At 52.4% G+C, this 16231-nt stretch overlaps 1 protein-coding gene across 10 annotated transcripts in view; it reads left to right on the top strand.

Annotated features, from left to right (window-relative positions):
• The first annotated feature begins 418 nt into the window (after positions 1 to 418).
• hemk1 (HemK methyltransferase family member 1) overlaps positions 419 to 16231 on the top strand; it is a 109910-nt gene continuing 94097 nt past the window's right edge. For 6 of the 10 annotated variants that reach the window (XR_005943553.1, XR_005943555.1, XR_005943554.1 and 3 more), the window contains exons 1-4: positions 422 to 497; positions 9115 to 9651; positions 11561 to 11652; positions 12110 to 12203. Coding sequence is in view for 7 of the 10 variants with exons in the window: in XM_041191896.1 (XP_041047830.1) it covers positions 9382 to 9651; positions 11561 to 11652; positions 12110 to 12203 (456 nt within the window). In the remaining 3 variants the exon portion in view is untranslated. Of the gene's footprint in view, positions 498 to 9114; positions 9652 to 11560; positions 11653 to 12109; positions 12204 to 16231 lie in introns of all 10 variants that reach the window. The other 4 variants (XM_041191895.1, XM_041191894.1, XM_041191900.1 and 1 more) reach the window with 4 other exon arrangements.

Below are 16231 nucleotides of genomic sequence, written 5' to 3'. Positions count from 1 at the left end.
CACACACACACACACCAGAGCAGAGCGAGGGGGCGGGGTCGGGGAAAGGGAGAGAGAGAAAGAGAGAGAGAGTGAGAGGGGCGGAGCCCGGGGGGGGGGACAGGGGACCAGCCAAGGGAAGAGGGGGGTGGGGGCCAGAGTGCGGGGGCCGGGCACACGGAATGGGGAAGAGGACTGCGAGAGGGGTGGGTGGGGGGGCGGGGACTGCGTGAGGGGTGGGTGGGGGGGCGGGGACTGCGAGAGGGGTGGGTGGGGGGCGGGGACTGCGTGAGGGGTGGGTGGGGGGCGGGGACTGCGAGAGGAGGCGGGGACGAGGGGGGGGCGGGGACTGCGAGAGGGGGGCGGGGAACTGGGAGGGGGCGGGTGCGAGAGGGGGCGGGGACTGGGAGGGGGCGGGTGCGAGAGGGGGCGGGGACTAGGAGGGGAGCCGGCGCGAAGACCGGGGGCGGGGTCGACGCTGATTTGTCGCCATTTTGTTCCACCGACTGACCTGGCAGGTGCGATTGCAGAACTTTATTTTCGCGATTTTATGAATCCCTCACTTCCCCAACCCCGCTCACTGCCCCCGAAATCCACCTCTCCTTTCTCTCCTCCTGTTCTTCTCTCCTCCGCCTTCTGGCTAGGTGGCAGGAAATGTGCTTCTCCTCCATGCCTGGCTCCTCCTTCACTCCAGGAGCTGAGCCCGGGGCCTGGAGCTCACACATTCAGGTTGTGCAGCGTTGTGCCCCTCACCCATTGTCCCTCAGGCTCAACCGTTTACTAAACAAGAGCAGAAATACCGTGGATATTGGAAACCTGAAATAGAAACTCAAATTGCTGATCATACTCGGAAGGTCAGGCAGCATTTATAGAGACACCGTCCAAAATCACCACCCCCCCCCACCCAGCTCTACCTCCCCACCCCCCCCACCAGCTCTACCTCCCCCACCCCCCCCACCCAGCTCTACCTCCCCCACCCCCCCCACCCAGCTCTACCTCCCCCACCCCCCCCACCCAGCTCTACCTCCCCCACCCCCCTACCCAGCTCTACCTCCCCCACCCCCCCCACCCAGCTCTACCTCCCCCACCCCCCCCACCCAGCTCTACCTCCCCCACCCCCCTACCCAGCTCTACCTCCCCCACCCCCCCCACCCAGCTCTACCTCCCCCACCCAGCTCTACCACCCCCACCCCACCCAACTCTAACTCCCCCACCCCCACCCACCCAGCTCTACCTCCCCCACCCCACCCAGCTCTAACTCGCCCACCCCCCCCCCCACCCAGCTCTACCTCCCCCACCCCCCCCACCCAGCTCTACCTCCCCCACCCCCCTACCCAGCTCTACCTCCCCCACCCCCCCACCCAGCTCTACCTCCCCCACCCCCCCCCACCCAGCTCTACCTCCCCCACCCCCCCCACCCAGCTCTACCTCCCCCACCCCCCTACCCAGCTCTACCTCCCCCACCCCCCCCCCACCCAGCTCTACCTCCCCCACCCCCCCCCCACCCAGCTCTACCTCCCCCACCCCCCCACCCAGCTCTACCTCCCCCACCCCCCTACCCAGCTCTACCTCCCCCACCCCCCCCACCCAGCTCTACCTCCCCCACCCCCCTACCCAGCTCTACCTCCCCCACCCCCCCCACCCAGCTCTACCTCCCCCACCCCATACCCAGCTCTACCTCCCCCACCCCCCCCACCCAGCTCTACCTCCCCCACCCAGCTCTACCTCCCCCACCCCACCCAGCTCTAACTCCCCCACCCCCACCCACCCAGCTCTAACTCCCCCACCCCCACCCACCCAGCTCTACCTCCCCCACCCCCACCCACCCAGCTCTACCTCCCCCAGCTCTACCTCCCCCACCCCCCTAGCTCTACCTCCCCCACCCCCACCCACCCACCCAGCTCTACCTCCCCTACCCAGCTCTACCTCCCCTACCCAGCTCTACCTCCCCCACCCCCCTACCCAGCTCTACCTCCCCCACCCCACCCCCACCCAGCTCTACCTCCCCCACTCCCACCCAGCTCTACCTCCCCCACCCCCCCTACCCAGCTCTACCTCCCCCACCCCCCTACCCAGCTCTACCTCCCCCACCCCCCCACCCAGCTCTACCCCCCCCACCCAGCTCTACCTCCCCCACCCCCCCCACCCAGCTCTACCTCCCCCACCCCCCCCCACCCAGCTCTACCCCCCCCACCCAGCTCTACCTCCCCCACCCCACCCAGCTCTAACTCCCCCACCCCCACCCACCCAGCTCTACCTCCCCCACCCCACCCAACTCTAACTCCCCCACCCCCACCCACCCAGCTCTCCCTCCCCCACCCCACCCAGCTCTACTTCCCCCACCCCACCCAGCTCTAACTCCCCCACCCCCACCCACCCAGCTCTAACTCCCCCACCCCCCCCACCCAGCTCTACCTCCCCCACCCCCCCCCACCCAGCTCTACCTCCCCCACTCCCACCCAGCTCTACCTCCCCCACCCCCCCACCCAGCTCTACCTCCCCCACTCCCACCCAGCTCTACCTCCCCCTCCCCCACCCACCCAGCTCTAACTCCCCCAGCTCTACCTCCTCCACCCCCCCAGCTCTACCTCCCCCACCCCCACCCACCCAGCTCTACCTCCCCTACCCAGCTCTACCTCCCCCACTCCAACCCAGCTCTACCTCCCCCCACCCCACCCCCACCCAGCTCTACCTCCCCCACCCCCCTACCCAGCTCTACCTCCCCCACCCCCCTACCCAGCTCTACCTCCCCCACCCCCCTACCCAGCTCTACCCCTCACCCCCCTGCTCTACCTCCCCCACCCCCCCCCGCTCTACCTCCCCCACCCCCACCCAGCTCTACCTCCCCACCCCCCGCAGCTCTACCTCCCCCACCCCCCCCACCCAGCTCTACCTCCCCCACCCCCCCACCCAGCTCTACCTCCCCCACCCCCCCACCCAGCTCCACCACCCCACCCAGCTCCACCTACCCCAGCTCTAATGCCCTCCACCTACCCCAGCTCTACCCCCCACCCATCTCTACCCCCCCCCACCCAGCTCTACCCCCCTCAAGCCCCCCACCCAGCTCTACCTCCCCACCCAGCTCTACCCCCCCAAGCCCCCCACCCAGCTCTACCCCCACAGCCAGCTCTACCTCCCCACCCCCCCACCCAGCTCCACCCCCCAACCCAGCTCCACCTCACCCAGCTCTACCTCCCCACCACCTCACCCAGCTCTACCTCCCCACCACCTCACCCAGGTCTCCCCACCACCTCACCCAGGTCTCCCCACCACCTCACCCAGGTCTCCCCACCACCTCACCCAGCTCTCCCCACCACCTCACCCAGCTCTACCTCCCTGCCACCCCACCAAGCTCTACCTCCCCTACCCAGCTCTACCTCCCCTACCCAGCTCTACCTCCCCCACTCCAACCCAGCTCTACCTCCCCCACCCCACCCCCACCCAGCTCTACCTCCCCCACTCCCACCCAGCTCTACCTCCCCCACCCCCCTACCCAGCTCTACCTCCCCCACCCCCCTACCCAGCTCTACCTCCCCCACCCCCCTACCCAGCTCTACCTCCCCCACCCCCCCTACCCAGCTCTACCTCCCCCACCCCCCCCACCCAGCTCTACCTCCCCCACCCCCCCCCACCCAGCTCTACCTCCCCCACCCCCCCCACCCAGCTCTACCTCCCCCACCCCCCCCCACCCAGCTCTACCTCCCCCACCCCACCCAGCTCTAACTCCCCCACCCCCACCCACCCAGCTCTAACTCCCCCACCCACCCAGCTCTACCTCCCCCACCCAGCTCTACCTCCCCCACCCCACCCAACTCTAACTCCCCCACCCCCACCCACCCATCTCTACCTCCCCCACCCCACCCAGCTCTACTTCCCCCACCCCACCCAGCTCTAACTCCCCCACCCCCACCCACCCAGCTCTAACTCCCCCACCCCACCCAGCTCTACCTCCCCCACCCCCCCACCCAGCTCTACCTCCCCCACCCCCCCCCCACCCAGCTCTACCTCCCCCACTCCCACCCAGCTCTACCTCCCCCACCCCCCCCACCCAGCTCTACCTCCCCCACTCCCACCCAGCTCTACCTCCCCCACCCCCACCCACCCAGCTCTAACTCCCCCACCCCCCCAGCTCTACCTCCCCCACCCCCACCCACCCAGCTCTACCTCCCCTACCCAGCTCTACCTCCCCCACTCCAACCCAGCTCTACCTCCCCCACTCCACCCCCACCCAGCTCTACCTCCCCCACTCCCACCCAGCTCTACCTCCCCCACCCCCCTACCCAGCTCTACCTCCCCCACCCCCCCTACCCAGCTCTACCTCCCCCACCCCCCTACCCAGCTCTACCCCTCACCCCCCTGCTCTACCTCCCCCACCCCCCCCCGCTCTACCTCCCCCACCCCCACCCAGCTCTACCTCCCCACCCACCGCAGCTCTACCTCCCCCACCCCCCCACCCAGCTCTACCTCCCCCACCCCCCCACCCAGCTCCACCACCCCACCCAGCTCCACCTACCCCAGCTCTAACTCCCTCCACCTACCCCAGCTCTACCCCCCACCCATCTCTACCCCCCCCACCCAGCTCTACCCCCCTCAAGCCCCCCACCCAGCTCTACCTCCCCACCCAGCTCTACCCCCCCAAGCCCCCCACCCAGCTCTACCCCCACAGCCAGCTCTACCTCCCCACCCCCCCACCCAGCTCCACCCCCCAACCCAGCTCCACCTCACCCAGCTCTACCTCCCCACCACCTCACCCAGCTCTACCTCCCCACCACCTCACCCAGGTCTCCCCACCACCTCACCCAGGTCTCCCCACCACCTCACCCAGCTCTCCCCACCACCTCACCCAGCTCTACCTCCCTGCCACCCCACCAAGCTCTACCTCCCCACCCAGCTCTACCTCCCCACCCAGCTCTACCTCCCCACCACCTCACCCAGCTCTACCTCCCCGCCACCTCGCCCAGCTCTACCTCCCCGCCACCTCGCCCAGCTCTACCTCCCCGCCACCTCACCCAGCTCTACCTCCCCGCCACCTCGCCCAGCTCTACCTCCCCACCACCTCACTCAGCTCTACCTCCCCACCACCTCACCCAGCTTTACCTCCCCACCACCTCACCCAGCTCTACCTCCCTGCCACCCCACCAAGCTCTACCTCCCCACCCAGCTCTACCTCCCCACCACCTCACCCAGCTCTACCTCCCCGCCACCTCGCCCAGCCCTCCCTGCCACCTTGCCCAGCTCTACCTCCCCGCCACCTCGCCCAGCTCTACCTCCCCGCCACCTCGCCCAGCTCTACCTCCCCGCCACCTCGCCCAGCTCTACCTCCCCGCCACCTCGCCCAGCTCTACCTCCCCACCACCTCGCCCAGCTCTACCTCCCCGCCACCTCACTCAGCCCTTCCCGCCACCTCACTCAGTTGTGGTTGTTGTTCAGAATGTTGCCAGATGTTTTGGAATTTTATGGATTGTCTCAGCTGCTGTGGGTGCAATTTGTGGCAACTGTCAAAATGTGAGCAGAGTTTTCAGAGCAGATTGTTAGATGTGGATTGGCCTGAAGCCGCCTCAATGAGATGGAAGCTCATAATAAAAAGATTTCTTTGTTCAGCTTTGTAGTTATAGAGCATCAACCAGGCAAGGAAAAGCTTCAAGGAAGTCCTCTATAATTGTAGTCAAGTTGAGTTAACACAGCGTGATGGAGATATGATCTCTATTGAGTGCCCTGTTCACTTGTCTGAAAGTCTGTTTTCTTTAATACTATATGCAGCTACTTTATTTTTGAAATAACATGGATCTCCCTGTGTGTGAATGCATTAAATGGCTTTATTTGACAATTCGGGATAGATTTTCAACTTACCTCCTGGCATTTTGGATTGATTGGATGACACAGAAACCATCTAAAGTCAGTAGCAGTGAAAATTCCTAACCCTTTCATCTTTTAGTGAAAACTGATTTCAGATGTCAGGAGAGCCACATCATATCTGTGCTTACTGACATTAGCAACATGAGTTGACATAATCTGGAATCAGCGAGAGCACACAACAGAATATACTGGGATAACAAGTATTAGGTGAGATTCCTATGTGGAGCTGACAAATTATGAAGGAAGCCCGATGTTGTCATCCCAAAGCCATGCCCATAAAATGAGAATATCCAGATCATCAAGACCTTTGATTACATTAACTGCACAACAAGATGTCTGACATGTTGACTGTAAACTTTGTTGGAAAACTTTGGGAGCCATTTGGGGGTAAGGGTGGTGGGGGGCTTTGCTCAGCAACAGACAGGAGAGTTACAACAACAACTTTAATTTATATGGTGCTTTAGACATGGGAAAGCATCCAAAAGCACTTCACAGGAGCGTTATCAAACAAAGTTTGACACTGAGCCACGTAATGAGATATTAGAGCAGGTGGTGAAAAAAGTAGCTTTGAAGGAGTATTTCAAAGGAGGAGAGAGGTAGAGAGACACAGGGGGGGAATTACAGAACCAGGGGCCCGGGCAACTGTAGGCATGGAGCAATAAAATCAGGAATGCACGAGAGGTTAGAATTGGAAAAGTGTAGAGATCTCAAAGGGTATTAAGGCCAGAGGTAGTTGGAAGGGTCGAGGGAGGCCATAGAGGGATTTGAACACGAGGATGAGAGTTTTAAAATTGAGGAATTGTGGGACCGGGAAGTAATGTAGTTTAGCGAGCACAGGGTGTGAATTAGGATACAGGCAGCCGAGTTTTTGGATCAGTTCAGGCTTATGGCTGCTGGAAGATGGGGAGTTGGCCCAGGAGTCCAATGCTGAAGCATTTGCTATTATCTTCAACCAGAATTGCCTAGTAGATGGTCCATTTCAGCCTCCTGAGGCCCCCAGCATCACAGATGACGGTCTTCAGCCAATTTGATGCACTCATTCCAATACTGAAGACTTATGCTCCAGAATAAGCCATGTCCCTAGCAAAGCTGTTCCAGTACAGCTACAACACTGGCATCTACCGGGCAATGTGGGAAATTGCCCAGGTATGTCCTGTCCACAAAAAGCAGGACAAATCCAACCAGGCCAATTACCACCCCATCTATCTACTCTCGATCATCAGCAAAGTGATGGAAGGGGTCATCAGACGGCAGAGCAATAACCTGCTCAATGACACTCTGTTTGGGTTCCTCCAGGGCCACTCAGCTCCTGCCCTCTTGTTGCAAACGTGGACAAAAGTGCTGAACTCAAGAGGTGAGGTGAGAGTCACTGTCTTGACATCAAGGCAGCATTTCACTGAGTGTGGCATCAAGGAGCCCTAACAAGACTGGAGTTAATGGGAATCGGGGGAAATCTCTTTACTGTTTGGAGTCATAAGACCATAAGACATAGGAGCAGAAATTAGGCCATTCGGCCCATCGAGTCTGTTCCACCATTCAATCATGGCTGATAAGTTTCTCAACCCCATTCTCCCGCCTTCTCCCCGTAACCTTTGATCCCCTTACCAATCAAGAACCTATCTATCTCGGTCTTAAATACACTCAATGACCTGGCCTCCACAGCCTTCTGTGGCAATGAGTCATACCTATTACAAAGGAAGATGGTTGTGGATGTTGGAGGTCAGTCATCTCAGTTCCAGGACATCATTGCAGGAGTTCCTCAGGGTAGTGTCCTAGGCCCAATCATCTTCAGCTGCTTCATCAAAGACCTTCCTTCCATCATAAGGTCAGAAGTTGGGATGTTCGCTGATGATTGCACAATGTTCAGCACCATTTGCGACAACTCAGATGCAGCAAGACCTGGACAATATCCAGGCTTGGGCTGACATGTGGCAAGTAACATTACGCCACACAAGTGTTAAGCAATGACCATCTCCAAGAAGAGAGACTATAACAATCTCCCCTTGACATTCAATGGCATTACCATCACTGAATCCCCCACTATCAACATCCTGGGAGTTACCATTATCCAGAAACTGAACTGAACCAATCACAAAAATATCTTGGCCACAAGAGCAGGTCAGACACTAGGAATTCTGCAACGAGTAACTCTCTCCTAACTCCCCAAAGCCTGTCCACCATCCACAAGGCACAAGTCAGGAGTATGATGGAATACTCTCCACTTACCTGGATGAGTGCAGTTCCTTCAACACTCAAGAAGCTTTACACTATCCAGGACAAAGCAGCCCACTTAATTGGCACCCCATCCACTACCTTCAACATTCCTTCCACCACTGATGCACAGTGGCAGCAGTGTGTACCATCTACAAGATGCACCGCAGTAACTCACAAGTCTCCATAGACAGCACCTTCCAAACCTCTAACTTCTACCACCTAGAAGGGTAAGGCAGCACTTTCATGGGAACACCACCACCTGCAAGTTCTCCTCCAAGCCATTCACCATCCTGACTTGGAAATATATCACCATTCCTTCACTGTCACTGGGTCAAAATCCTGGAACTCCCTTGCTAATAGCACTGTGGGTGTACCCACACCACATGGACTGCAGCAGTTCAAGAAGGAGGCTCACCAGTGCCTCCTTGAGAGCAGTTAAGGATGGGCAATAAATGCTGGCCTTGCCAGTGAAGCTCACACCCCGTGAAAGAATGTAACAAAAAAGAGCATTGGAATCCTCCAAGCCTAGAGCTAACAAAGGCATGGATGAGGATTTCAGCAGCAGAGGGGCTGAGGCAGCAGGTGGGGATGGGCGGTGCAATGAAGGGCGTTTCGCACAGCCTGCTCTTGTACACGTCCCAGCAGCTAATCACAAAATGGCACTGGCCAAGACCAGGAGTAGGTAACCTGGCTGGGGGAATTGTGTGTAGCATTAGGAGACTTAAAAAAGAGCAAAGAACGATGATGCTAATTTAAAGAAAAACAAGTTCCAGAATGTTAAGTTGTGGTAAACCAGCGAGTATTGTACTGTGAAGCACTGTAAAGCCACTATAAGCTGTGCTCTACTATGTAAGTGAGTGGCTCACTATCCCATTCTAATGTATTTCTGAGGCATTAGTTAAATCGCTTTTGTTCTAGTGTATTACAGGATCGGGAGGCAGCAATTATACAAGATCCTGTAGTTTGGGTACTTGTGATGCACAAGGAAATTTGAACTACAATGGTTTTTTTTTAAAACAATATAAAGTTTGTTTAGATTGTCTGATATTATTTCTGTTTTCACAGATATCCCAACACTTGAATTGGTCTGGTTGACTGCAATGCTTAAATGGGGTATTATTATTAGAGCTCCGTCTACAGTGACTATGGACTGAAATTGTGGATTATAGGAGCACACCCACAATACAAACCATTGATACGAGCTCCTGACGCAAGGCGAGGTTCTCCCAGTAACAGCACATTTAATGATTCAAGAAAGATTAGTATCGTGAAGACACCTGTTAAAGTACGCCAGGGCCGTGGGAGAGTAGGAAGGAATGTGGAGCAGACGAGATGCGGTGGAAGGTTTTCTCAGGACGCCGCGTGTGCTTGGCCTCATGCTTCAGGGCACGGTCACATCGCCACAGCAGAAGTGAACACACTACATTCCGTGGGGCTGCCTCTTTAACTGCTCCCTCGAGGAGTCTTTGCCAATTTATGCATGAGGCTATGACGGGAGCTAACTGTGTGACCCACTGGCAAAGGATATTTGAACAGAAGGGAATATCAGAGCCACAGCATTCAAGTGAATATATAATATCCCATGTGCTTGGAGGAAAAACTGTTAAGTATCATGAAATTCAGCTCTAGGTTAGGCAGCTTATAGAAGCTTGTGCCTATTGAAGTGCTTTTAAGTGTGATGTAATTAGCTACTTGCCTTAAAGGGAAAAAAACACCTTGTGTATGTTATATGACAAATGTTGAGGGGATTGAAAGATATAAAAAGAATGTAAAGGTGACCCATAAAGAAGTGTTCAAAATTGTGAGGGACTTTTAGGATCAGCAGTAGGCTGTTCAGCCCCTCAAGCCTGTTCCGCTGTTCAATTAGATCATGAGGAATAGGGGCAAGAGTAGACCGTTCGAGCCTGCTCCGTCATTCAGTGACATTATGGCTGATCTGATTGTGGCCTTTACTGCACTTTCCCATCTGCCCCCCATAACCCTTGACTCACTGAACGATCAAAAACTTGTCCAACTCAACCTTGAGTATATTCAATGACCCAGACCCCGCTGCTTTCTGGGGTAGAGAATTCCAAAGACCAGCAACCCCTGAGAGAAGACATTTCTCCCCATCTTAGTTTTAAATGGGTAACCCTTTATTTTAAACAGTGCCCCCCCCCCCCCCCGCAGTTCTAGATTCTCCCACAAGGGGAAGCATCCTCTCAGCATCTACCCTGTCAAGTCCCCCCTCAGAATTCCCTTGATATGTGAAGCTCCCGACAACCTCCAGTGTCACATTGTCCGTGCTGATAAATGGCAACATTCTGGATCACAATATCTTTCTTCCTGATGCTGATGGCCAAATCAAACCTTTTACAGGCATGAGAGTCTATCCATTTGCCACTGCAGTTGTTCCTCAGTGTGGAATGTTAGCGTAGCATTGTCAGTGTAGAGCAACTCTCTGATGAGAACTTGGTGTACATTTGTCTTTGATCCCAGGCCCACAGTAACTATTCTTGACACCAGTCAAGCTGGGTTTGTCACTGGTAACTGCTGCCTCCTGTATTGCCTTATTGCTCTGCAGTGAAACTGGAATGCCCTCTCCAGGGTGCAATTTGTGGAGTCCCTAGGCTGCCCAAGCAATCAGCATTGCATCTGTCTGCTTCCAATTCCCACCCCAGTGTCCCAGCAGTGGCTTTTTATGAGTACAGTAAAATCTTTATAATGTAGCATTCACAGTTAACAGAGAGTTCCATTTACCAATTACTTGTAGCATGAACTTAAATGCAAGTACTTGGGAAGGAAAGAACAGCATTCTTTTTACTTCAAATCTTCAACAGTACATAAGACATAAATTAAAGTATAAAATAATACGGTGTACAGATATAGGTTCCGGATAACTTTGTAATTGCTTCTGTTTGATAAAATTGCGGTTTACATTAGAGGAACATTAGAAATTCTGGTTAGTAAAGAATTCTGGATGGTACAGTGCCGAATAACACAAAGTTTACTGTACTCTAGGAACCAAATTAAACAAAGCCCTTCAACTGTGTATTTTAACAATATAATTAACACAACAATAACGCCATTGCTCCATCCCCAAAGCTCTGCAAGCATATTTCTCTCAGGTGCCCATCTAATTTCCTTTTGAAATAATTGATCACTCCTCTCCCACCACCCTCGTGGACTGAGTCCCAGGTATATTGTGCTGCTTTCAAAAGGGAGCTGGATAAACACATGAAAGAGAAAACATTTGCTGAGTTATGGGAAAAGGACAGGGAAGTGAGACTAATTGGATAGCCTATTCAAGGAGTCAGTGTAAACACAATGAGCTGAATAGCTTCCTTCTGTTCTGTGTTATTTTTTGATTCAATAAATATATTTCCACAATATTGAAATGAATTCACTCAGCGCTATTTCTTTCCATTGTGTATCAATGTGGTGAATGAGCACAGTGAGAACAGTGGGGTTCATCCTTATTCAGCAATCATGCTCACTTTTTAATGATTGCTTTTTCCTCTGCTTTTTGCAGGTTCACAGTCTTGCAGAGGAGGTCCTATCTCGTCCACTTACTACAGAGCAGAAGCAGATGATCTGGAATTTGTGTTCTAAGCGCCTTCAACAGTATGATACTTCAAAAATATTTTTACAGTTCCTTTATCCTTGTCATTTTTTTTTTAGAAGTAATTTTTTTTTGCTGTCTTTAAGCTCAAACACGCTACTCTGAAACCTGATGTTACTGGCAAGATAGCTGGCACCAAGCCTCATCCAATGTCACTTTGTATCCAGTGACTGACCAGTGCCCAGGTAACCTGTTAGGATTCACTGAGCAGGTTTTACTTCCTTCACTGTGTGGAAGCTTCATCACATCTTCGAAGGACAATTCTGGTGAAATCAGGGTGTGCACATGTGAAATGGAGACAGCATATTTTAGTGCAGGGCATTGATACACCAGAGGTGCAGTGTTACACTTCTGGTCAAACACAGGCCACTGTGGAGATTCCTTGTGTTTATAGTGAAACAATAGTTTAGCAACTTTGTGAATGGTTTATTTTGCAGCATGTTCTCTTTTCTTTCCTAGCATGCCTGTGCAGTATGTGATCGAGGAGTGGGACTTCCGTGATCTGACCCTGAAACTAAAGCCACCAGTCTTTATTCCTAGACCAGAAACAGAGGTAAGCAAATACATTCAATCACAAAATCACCTTGCGGGATTGTACGATGGTGTGTTTGTATTCCACTTCATTGAGGCATCCTGCATTTCTATATCGATAAATAAATCGAGTAGAGGACCAAAGCATTCATTGTAGAACGCCACTCAGGATGAAAATGTTGCTGCTGGTCTCGCTTTGTTCTCACTTTCACTGCTCTGCCGCCACACTTTTATCCTCTTGCTGTTTTTACTCTGTTTCCTTGGGCCTCTCTCCCTGATGCTATGGGCAGGATTTTCTGGCCATAGTAAGGAACAGAGGAAGACAGGGCCTGAAAATACTGGCGCTGGTGGTTGCTTAGGCTCTTTAAAAGTCTGGTTAAATCCAACTAAAGGAATCTGACTGCAAATTTCCAGTTGGCCTCCAATTTTCCACTCTTTTGGGGGCCGGTTTAGGTGCAGTGGTGGGGGCAGTGCTCCAGGTGGGCCTAAAAGCCCTCCCTTCGTGCGAGAGCAGCCAGATCTTTCCTGTATAAGAGCTCAACTCCTCCCTGCCTGCACAGAGCTGACCTAGCTGTAAGAACCATTTTTAAAGTTTTAAAAATGTTGGTGAGAAGGTACCTCCATGTTGAAGCATCTTCTCTGTTACTCACCTGTTATCATAGCCTGCTCCTCCTCTCAAGCTGGAAGCCCTTGCCCTCTTCCTTCAAAAGGCTATCACTGTTAATTGGACAGAAAATCTGTCTCCATGCTAATTAAGGGGATGTCCCATTGAAAATCCCAGCGAGTGACTGTTTCCTCCCGGAGGCAGCTTCCGCACCCAATAAAAGTCCTGACTCTCGTTTTCCATCCCTGGAGAGAATATTAGGTCTTACTAATTTCTTAAAATATGAAGAATATTCCCCTGGCCCCTGTGACTTTGTCCCACACTTGCAGCCCAGCATCTTCTGAGCTTCTTTAAGGCTTTACCCTGCCTGTTGTATTACCTCCCAACCTGCATTAAACTGTGGCTCCACTTGGTGCTGACCACTGGTTCTGTTAAACTGGACAGTACTTGAGTCCCCGCTTGCAGTACCATTGGAGATCTGCTAGTGGATAGTCAGACTTTTCAGTTATGTCAGGAATGTCACAGTTTATATTAGATTACTTCCAAGCTGGAGTGTGTTACAAGACAGCTCAAGTGACATTATAAACTGGGCCAGTGAAGCTTGAGCCATTTATCAGTGTCATCTGAACCTTGAGAGAAGGTTCATCCTTGAAATACACTCCAGCCTTTCCTATTTATAATCTGTACAGGTCGAGTTCAGGGAAGCTGTTTTATTCTGTTTTCTAGTGATAGGTATGTTTTTTCCTGGCAATGTTGAAGCAAGTACCAACCAGCAGCAGAACCCAGCTATTTAAGGAAATGAATAAACTGCATCAGAGTGGACAGTGTAGCTCAATTGATCTACCAGATGATTGGACTACAAGGTTGGAAGAAAGACTTGCATTTATATCATCATTCAGACCCTCAGGGCGTTCCATCCAATGAAACATTTTTTTGAAGTGGAGTCATTATTGTAATGTAGGAAATGCAGCCGCTAATTTGATTGAGGAGTAAACATTAGCTGGGGCACTGGGGAGAACTACCACTGCTCTTCTTGGAATAGTGCCCTTTTTATGTCCACCTGAGAGGGAAGACTGGGCCATGGTTCGACGCCTCATCTGAAAGATGGCACCTCCGACAATGCAGCACTCCCTCAGTACTGCAGTGGAGTGTCTGCCTGGATTTTGTGCTCAAGTTTCTTAGCTTAGAGAGATGTATCCCATGTTACACTTGGAATCTCCCATACTTGCTATACACCACTATTGAATACAGCATAATAAAATCATTTCACAAGAAGAGCCCTGAAGAAGAGTCATATTGGACTCAAAAAGTTAACTCGTGTTTTCTGTCTCCACAGATGCTGATGAGTTTTTTCAGCACTTTCTGTTTTTATTTATAATAATATCACTTTTTCATAGTCAGGCATTCTTTATTCCAGGAATTTCCAAACCATGGGTCGCGAGACCCATTGAGGTTACCAGACAATAATTTGGTCATGAACTCAGAGTGTCGAGCTTAGATTCTGGCCAAGGTGTTTTTTTTCTGCCCCCAAGTGGTTCATCAATGGGACAACCTTTCACTGCCCTGACTGACCATTCATTTCAGCACTTTGATCGTCTAATCGTGGACTTCCATTGACCCACTTGCAACAGAGGAGATACTTTGAACACACGTTGTGGTGAATAGCGAGATAGTCTTAGGATGAGCGCCAAGGATGCATGACTCTTAACTCCGAGACCCCATCAGAGTCTTCAAAATAGTTGTGGACAAAATGATTGGTGCCCACTCAACAACTCATACCCCACCCTCTCAACAACTCACTACCCTCACCCACCCACCCACCCCCCTCCCACCCCCCCGACCTCACCAAATGCAACGATTCTCCCCAAGTTCCTGCTCTTGCTCTGGAGTCAATTTTCAAGCATTAAAGTGGGGTCACAATGGGAAAAAGTTAGGGAAGCACTGGTTTATTCCCTCCTTTATTAATGTTCTACGCTACCCTGAGTGTCCACCAGATGGCTGAATTGGCACATTTTAGGTTTGAATCTCAGAGCTAACGTACAGAATAGATATTTGCAATTTTGTGCATGTTTTTTTTTAACCCCTGTCCCAAAGCGGTCACACTGTCTCACAGTCTTGCGTGCTGATCTATTTTTACTTATTCACTCGTTGCAAAGTCGTTTTGCGATGGTGTTTTGAATATGCTCGGTGATATTCTACAATTTATGGGGTATTGTGCTGCTTCCTGTCCCCAGCGCTCTCCATACAATTTCAGATCTACATGCTGGTTGTCCTGCAGTATCAAATATATGACATATATGTTGTTCAAGGAGCTCTTAATTGAGCCTCCAGATGAATGGGACAAACAAATCATTTGATAGCCCAGAAACCATTGAGTTTCAAGCAGCAGCTAACCATCCCTCTACCTATCCTGATAACTCACAATCCTTATTATGTTGTCAGCTGTGGCTCAGTTGATAGCATGCTCTCCTCTGAGTCAGAAGGGGTGGCTAGTATCCCTTCCAGGGACTTAGGTCAGAATTTTACAGTTCTTCACTGCCAAGTTTGCAGGCCGGGGAACACATGGGAAAGTAGGACTTAGGAGCAGGAGTAGGCCATTCAGCCCTTCGAGCCTGCTCCACCATTCAATAAGATCATGGCTGATCTGATTGTGGTCTCAACTCCACTTTCCTGTCTGAACCCCTAACCCTTGTTGATCAAAAATCTATCTAACTCTGACTTGAATATATTCAATGACCCGGCCTCCACTACTTTCTGGGGAAGAGAATTCTACAGACTAACAACCCTCTTTAAAAAAACATTTTTCCTCATCTCCATCTTAAAGGGAGACCTCTTATTAAAATATGTCCTGTTTCTAGTCTCCCCCACAAGAGGAAACGTCCTCCTGGCATGTACCCTGTCAAGTCCCCTCAGGATCTTATGTTTCAATGCATTCACCCCTCATTCTAAACTCCAATGGATAAAGGCCCAACTTGTTCAACCTTACTTCTTAAGATAACCCCTTCATCCCAGCAATAAGCCGAGTGAGCCTTCTCTGAACTGCTTCTAACGCAATTATATCCTTTTTCACATATATATAAAAAATAAGGAGTCCAAAACTGTACACAGTATTCTGGATGTGGTCTCATCAAGGCCCTGTACAGCTGCAGTAAAACTTTTCCCTTCCTTTATATTCCATCCCCCTTGCAATAAACACCAACGTTCCATTTGCCTTCCAAATTACTTGCTGTAACTGCATTGTAATTCATGTACCAGGATACCCAGATCCTTCTGCACCACCGAATTCTGCACTCTCTCCATTTAAATACTATGCTGCTTTTCTTTTATTCCTGTCAAAGTGGGCAAGTTCACATTTTCCCACAGTGTACTCCGCCTGCCAAATGTTTGCCCACTCACTTAACCTGTCCATCTCCCTTTGCAGGCTCTCTACTTCCTCTTGACAATTT

The sequence above is a fragment of the Carcharodon carcharias genome, chromosome 7 (genome assembly GCF_017639515.1).
Source record: "Carcharodon carcharias isolate sCarCar2 chromosome 7, sCarCar2.pri, whole genome shotgun sequence".
NCBI classification, from domain to species: Eukaryota; Metazoa; Chordata; class Chondrichthyes; order Lamniformes; family Lamnidae; genus Carcharodon; species Carcharodon carcharias.
Note: the sequence above shows the minus strand (reverse complement) of the source record. Positions and strands in the feature narration are given on the sequence as shown.